At 53.7% G+C, this 7,056-nt stretch overlaps 1 protein-coding gene across 2 annotated transcripts; it reads left to right on the top strand.

Moving 5' to 3' along the window:
- Positions 1–377: 377 nt before the first annotated feature.
- On the top strand, positions 378–2,290 carry ADRB3 (adrenoceptor beta 3). 2 transcript variants are annotated; one of them, XM_021681513.1, is made up of 2 exons: positions 378–1,547; positions 2,264–2,290. In XM_021681513.1, the coding sequence occupies exons 1-2, from the start codon at positions 378–380 to the stop codon at positions 2,288–2,290; spliced, it is 1,197 nt and encodes a 398-aa protein (XP_021537188.1). The 2 variants fall into 2 exon arrangements, with proteins under 2 accessions (XP_021537188.1, XP_021537187.1); XM_021681512.1 differs by lacking the exon at positions 2,264–2,290 and having other exon boundaries at positions 378–1,577.
- Positions 2,291–7,056: the final 4,766 nt, after the last annotated feature.

Below are 7,056 nucleotides of genomic sequence, written 5' to 3'. Positions count from 1 at the left end.
GAAGTGGGCACAACGGGGCAGAGAAGTCCCGGTGTCCGTACTCCAGATATATTTAAAGGAAAACTCAGACATCCATCTCTCTTCCCTCCCCTCCCTCCAATTCCCTTCCTGACGCCCGGGCGTCGAGACTATTGGCCGCTGCTCCTTTAAGGGCCTCCACTCCTCCCCCCCTACCCGCCCCCCCAAGCGGTGGCACCAAGCGGGTTGGGGGCGGGGGGAGGCTGAGCGTTCTCCGCCGGTCAACTAGGGAAGATGGCCCAGGCCGAGGAAATCGCTCCCACGCCCCGTTGTCCCCTCCCCTGAGCAGGGGGGAAGGGACCCATCTAGAAGGGAGACCCCCCTCTCTCTTTCCCTCCCGCCCCACGCGCGCCGCGGGAATGGCTCCGTGGCCTCACGGGAACAGCTCTCTGGCCTCGTGGCCGGCTGCCCCCACCCCGACGCCCAGTACTGCCAACACGAGTGGGCTGCCAGGGGTGCCGTGGGCGGTGGCCTTGGCGGGGGCGCTGTTGGCGCTGGAGGTGCTGGTCACCGTGGGAGGCAACCTTCTGGTAATCGTGGCCATCGCTCGGACACCGAGACTCCAGACCATGACCAACGTGTTCGTGACTTCGCTGGCCACAGCAGACCTGGTGGTGGGACTGCTGGTAGTGCCGCCGGGGGCCACCTTGGCGCTGACTGGCCACTGGCCGCTGGGAGCCACTGGTTGCGAGCTGTGGACCTCAGTGGACGTGCTGTGTGTGACAGCCAGCATCGAAACCCTGTGCGCCCTGGCCGTGGACCGCTACCTGGCAGTGACCAACCCGCTGCGCTACGGCGCGCTGGTCACCAAACGGCGCGCCCGGGCGGCAGTGGTGCTGGTGTGGGTCGTGTCCGCCGCGGTGTCGTTTGCGCCCATCATGAGCAAATGGTGGCGCGTGGGAGCCGACGCCGAGGCGCAGCGCTGCCACTCCAATCCGCACTGCTGCGCCTTCACCGCCAACGTAGCCTACGCGCTGCTCTCCTCCTCCGTCTCCTTCTACCTCCCGCTTCTGGTGATGTTCTTCGTCTACGCGCGCGTTTTCCTCGTGGCCACGCGCCAACTGCGCCTGCTGCGCCGGGAGCTGGGCCGCTTCCCGCGGGAGGAGTCCCCGCCGACTGCGTCTCGCTCTCTGTCCCCCGCCCCGGCCGGGCCGTGCGCTTCGCCCGCAGGGGTGCCCTCTTACGGTCGGCGGCCCGAGCGCCTTCTGCCTCTCCGGGAACACCGGGCCCTGCGCACCTTGGGTCTCATCATGGGTACCTTCACTCTCTGCTGGTTGCCGTTCTTTGTGGCCAACGTGATGCGCGCTCTCGGCCGCCCCTCTCTGGTTCCCAGCCCGGCTTTCCTGGCCCTTAACTGGCTAGGCTATGCCAACTCCGCCTTCAACCCGCTCATCTACTGCCGCAGCTCCGACTTTCGCAGCGCCTTCCGCCGCCTCCTGTGCCGCTGCGGGCGGGAGGAGCACCGCGCCGCCGCCTCCCGGCCTGGCGACCCCTCGGGCGCCCCCGCGGCCCTGACGGGCCCCGCGGAGTCCAGGCAGCGCCCACCGCTCGACGGGTAGGTAACCGAGGCGAGGAGGCCGGCGGCTCAGGATCAGGAACCATTCGGTGTCTCGTTTGGTCATTTCGAGTTTGGGGTTCGGTAGGATAAGGTGGGGTTGGAGAGGTCTCTGCAGCGAAAGAAGGGGGGACATGGAGTAGGGAACCAAAATGGAACCCAGGACCCTTTCTTCTCCCGCATCCGAGCCACCTGCTCCAGGGTTGAAGCAAAGGAGGACAGAGGATTGTCCTTCACCCCAGGACCCACCCAGTGTGCGCCAGGAAGTGTGGCTGTATCCTGAGCCTGCCTGGTCAGCTCTAGATTTTCTAGCTCCGTTCTTTGGCCCCCCAGATTTCTTGCCACCACTTGGGCTGGCTTTGACTTGCAGAGAAGACTAGAGGCCTTCCCAAACTCTCGGCCTCAGCTTTGGTTTCTTTGAAAAGTTTGACAGCTACGGAGTGATAGTGAGAATCCCCTTGGGTATGAAGGATAAACGGGAGTGGGGGGACCCGTGAGTGTCAGTTCTCCCTGGAAGGAGCGGGGCTGGGTTGGAGTTGGGGGTGGGTATTTTGTGGCTGGGTGGAGCCCGAATGCTTTTTGTGTGATTACATACATATGCTTCCCAGGGTCCCTGACTTTTAGTCCTTTCCTCTAGTGCCCCTGTTCCCACCCTGTGCCCCTCACCCCAAGATACGTTATCTACGTTTTTCAGGGCTTCCTGGGGGAATTTCTTAAGTCCTGAACGACAAGAAAGAACTCTGTTGATCCAGAAATTTTGGAAAGCCTCCAGTCCCTGTTTAGAATGAGCCCTGTGGAGTTTCCCAGCTGGAAATCTTTGACCTCCAGAAACTGATGACTTGGCCTCGGGATAGGGAGGGGGGCCAGTTGGGGAGGGGAAATCCTTACCAAGTGGGTTTTCACCATCCTCTTGTCTCTCTCTTTCTGAGAGTTTTCTAAACCCCACCCCTGATCTTCACCACTACCTCAGCGGCCGAAGTATCCAGCGGCCTGAGCTCAGCTGCCTCAAGCAGCGGGACTATCACCTCGCTCGTTTCTGTGCTGTGTGCTTAGGGCAAAGGGAGCACTCCTCCTTCCATTCCTTCTGCTGCCTGCACCTGATAGACCACGCAGTGCTCTTCAGGCTCGGTGGCCTAGGCTGGGAGCGGAAAGCTAGAAAAGGTCCAGGTTTGGAGTTTTGTCCCCAACTCCATCAGTACAGATTTCTCAGCACCAGCCTCCCCCACTTTGGACACAGGACAGCTCTGATCTACCTCACAGCAGTGTCAGAAGGACTTCTTCAGGGTTTTGGGGGGCTGGAGGGTGAACCATTAGAATGGATTCCTTCTTTTCCTTTAAACATCAGATTAATAAATAGTACTGAATGCAGTTCATCCCCTGCCTTCTTTTCTCCATTTCTTTCCCCTATAATCCACTTACTCCCTTCTTAGAGCTGGCTTTTGAGCAACGCAATAAATTAGGACTAATCCTTGCCCCTTTCTTCCTCATCGTCATTAAACAAAAGATGAAAATTCTGTTTGGGTGAAGGGGAGTGAGCTTAAGCCTTTGCCACTCCTGCATCCCCATCTTTCCGAAATTCATGGAATCCAGTTGTAAGTGGGTAGCAAAGCCAAGCTGCGCAAAGGACTTGAGTGCAGTGCTCATGGGAGAACACAGTTTGCTGTGCTCAGGGGCAGGGTCTATGGGGTATACGTCAGCTCCCATGCTATAAGCCAGTGGTGCATTCGTAAGACCCCATTGCCACTGGGAACGAGTTTTGCCTAGTGTTGTGTGTGTGTGTGTGTGTGTGTGTGTCTGGAGGCACAGGGCATTGTTGGTGTTGGGCAAATGTCTTTGGTTATAAATATATTCTGATGTTTCCCATCCTTTCCACAACCTCTCCCTTTCCTGGGCTGCAGAAATCAGTGTTATCCTTTTGAAGTAAAACTGGAGTTACAAGTTTGAATTAATTGATAATTTTTCCCCCCTTATTCCAATTCTTAAGAACCTTATCAGGCAGTTTCCTATGGAAAGAAAATTGCTGTGGAAATCGCTGAATCATTTTGTGAGTTCTTATTTAAACTCTGTAAGCAGAGACAATCGTCCAGGCTGATTTACGGGATGGTTAGTAAATCATCAAATGTTTAACGTGCTGTGTTACAGTAGGGTACGATGCACCAGCTGGGTTCAGGGGCTCCAGAGTTACAAAGCCTCAATCTGCCCTGAGGCTAAGCTCAGTGGATTTCCACATATGGGTGTTCCCTGTGAATTGGACCCAGGCTCTGCTGCTCCCTTTTCTCCAGGAGCCCGGGTTTTATTTCTTAGGATGTTTGCATGCCAAAGATGACTTTCTCCTTCTCAATCCAGAGCTGTGTGAGATCTCCGGAGTCTGAGGTGTGGGAGGTTTCTTGGCAGGGACTCAACTTTTGACTGCTTAGTGGAGAAGGCAGTCTTGCTTTGGCTTGGGAAGAAGTATGAGGGCCTCCTCTCTCCATCTCTGGATATTTTTCCAACATCACTGAGGAAAGTTGTCCAGTCAGTCCTAGGCAGGGAAGAAGGATGATGTTTGGGCGGGGGGGGGGAGTGGGGCTCTGGTTTGTAGAAATGTCCTTGAACATTATCCAAGAGCTCATACTGCGTGAGTCTTGCTTGACACACACCCATGTGTCAGCTGTCAGGCCCCTTTAGAGTGTTTAGACTTGCAGTGGGCTGTGGACTCCGTCTGCAAATTGTCACCAGGGCATCCGACAGATGGAGAGTCAGCCATTCTGGTCATCCCCCCAGCACCTTGTGGCCAGGTATCAGGCTGAGGGAGATTTACACCTTGGATGCCAAGCAGGCTGCTTTTGCTAGCATGGGCCCTGAGCACTTGACCTGTGGAAGACAAACAACCATCCTCCGAACCCAGAGAGGTGAAGACTTACAGACCAGTGAGAACGAAAGAGCCTGTGGGACGCTGGCCTTGCTAGAGTTTGTTAGCAGGAGCTGGGCATGGGCAGAAATGATGGGGCGAAGGGGGGCGAGCTCAGTAGAGAGGGAATGAGGAGTGGCTGGGTTTTCCAGAAGTGACTTAACCTTCTGCATCAGGTCATCAGGTGGAACTGCTAAGGAGGAGGCAGAATTACGGTAAGGAGGAGGTTGAGAAAGGCTTTCCTAGGATTCTCCCCATGGTAGATTCTTCTGGGGGATGGTGGTAGGTGCAGGCTGTGGGCCTCACGGGTAGTCATAGGGCTTTAATCCCACACCAGCTTCATCCCTCAACTCTTAGAGAGTAGGAGCAGCTTCTCCCCTTTCATTCAGGGGCACAGGTGAAGGCCACGGGAATAGTGCTCCTTTATGCTTTGATCCTGAAAGCCAATCATCTGGGCCCCCTGGGCTCCCTCTCGTGCTTCCTGGCTGCAGACCTATGTCTGTGTTTGCATGTCTCTCCAGAAGTGGGGACCTGCAATGGGGAGGGGGTACAGCTGATGCTCTCCCCCACCCCATGCAAAAAGCCCTGGATCCACTGTTGGCCAATTAGTTGAAACATAATATGCAACTCAGTTAAATTAGCAGAAACTCCAGGAGGCCATCTAATTTTCATAGCTATTATGACATTAAGGAAAATCAAAACGCTTTCCTCAGCGTCCTCATCTATAAAGTAAAGGGAGAAAGGTTGACTTTCTCTCTTCTCTTGCCTTTAGAGGGGGAATGAGGGTGCCTGGGATGGCTGGCTCTCCTAAAGCTCTGTGCAGTCCAAGGCAGAGAGAGCGTCCAAGTTTCCGTCTTGCTCCACCCCAGGCTGGGCGCCCCCTGATGGTTATAGGAGGTACAACAGGTGTGGGCTTTGCAGTGTCGGTCTGCTGACTAGAGGGGCTGCAGGAATGCGGTTTTCCTAAGGCCAGGGACTATCAGAGCTGGGAGAGATCGTAGAAATGATTTAGTCCAGTCCTTTGATAAAGTGGATGAAGAAACTAACTTCTAGAGAGGTGAACTGTAAGTAGCCAAGATTACTTTAGTCTGAGAAAGGCAACACTGGTAGTGTAGAGAGCACCAAATTTGGGTCTGGAGAAGCAAGGAAGGGAGAAGGAAGGAAATGGCCATTTATTGAGCACCAATCCACATGCCGATACCGTAAGAGGTGATCTACAAATGTTACGTTGAAGTGACAACAAACAGTAGAGCCTCATAGAAATCAAATATCTTTTAACCCAGTCTACCAGACTCCAAAGTTCATTTTATTTCCCTTCCACACACACTGATAATCAGTTATGTGACACTGAGCAGGTTACTTGGCATTTTTTTTGCCTGTGAATCGAATGGAGATTCCATTATTGTTCTACTCAGCTCACGCAGACTGGTTTTGAAGACCAAATGGGAGACCGCATATAGAACAATTTGGAAACCGATAAGGCTCCTCCGGTGTAGTGTCATCGGAGTAGGGAGCAAGGATTCGTCTCAGGCCTCCTGGTTTTGGTCTGTGGATAGTCCTGCTTCCACAGACAGCCTAGATCTTGGACTTGTTTTTGGCCAGGGTGGGCACGTCCCTCCTGATTTTTCTTCTGCAGGTTCATCCCCGCCTCAGACAGATGCCCCTGGTTTCATATCCATATCACGGCACACACACACACACACACACACGGCTCTTTTTTCACATTCAGACTCTGGTCTGGCCTGTGCCTGACATTTGGTCCTGGTTTGACTCACCCGTCTGCTTCCCACACAGCATTTGTGATGAGCTAAATCTTAAGGATGGACAGGAGTTTAGGATAGAGGGCACTTCTGGATGTGAGAGCTTTAGGGCACATTATAGGAAAGGTTCATTAGAATTGAGCCCTAAAGAACCAGAAAAGAAGATGATCTCTTAGTTTGCTAGGCCCGGTATAACAAATTCCTTTCCCCATAGTTCTAGAGGCTGGAAGTAAAAAATCAAGGTGTTGGCAGGATCATGCTCTCTCTGAAGGCTCTAGGGGAGGACTCTTTGGTTGGCTCTTGTAGCTTCTCACGGCTGCAGGCAATCCTTGGCATTGCTTGGCTTGTAGCTGTGTCATTACAACTCCTGCCCCCGTCTTCACACGGCCGGCTCCCCTTGTGTGTCTGTGTCCACATTTTCCCTCTTCTTGTAAGGACACCAGTCATTGGATTAGGGCCCGACTTAATTCAGTATGAGCTCCTTTTAACTTGATTACATCAGCAAAGACCCTATTTCCAAATAAGGTCACGTTCACAGGTTTTGGGGGTTAGGACTTCAGTGTATCTTTAAGGGGGACATGGTTCAACCCACAACAGAGGGTATCATGGGGAAGGAGGAATACTACCATCCTAGCTTTTCCGTGTTGATCTTATTCCTGCTGTTTTAAACCCACATTTTCAAGGTTCTGCTTCATCCTGTACTCAGTTAGAAGGGTGGTTGGGGTGCTATCTATTCGTGGATTTCCATTTCTGGACCTTTCTTCCCTTCTCCCTGGGCCCCAGATTTGAGAAGCCACTGAGCAAGTCAGACTTTGTGTTTGTTGTCTCCTGTG

Source organism: Neomonachus schauinslandi, chromosome 2, assembly GCF_002201575.2.
Source record: "Neomonachus schauinslandi chromosome 2, ASM220157v2, whole genome shotgun sequence".
NCBI lineage: Eukaryota > Metazoa > Chordata > Mammalia > Carnivora > Phocidae > Neomonachus > Neomonachus schauinslandi.
This window is presented reverse-complemented; position numbering and strand designations above follow the sequence as displayed.

Bases quoted from the DNA above. Each gene is read 5' to 3' on its own strand.
- ADRB3 (XM_021681512.1), top strand. From the start codon at position 378: ATGGCTCCGTGGCCTCACGGGAACAGCTCTCTGGCCTCGTGGCCGGCT.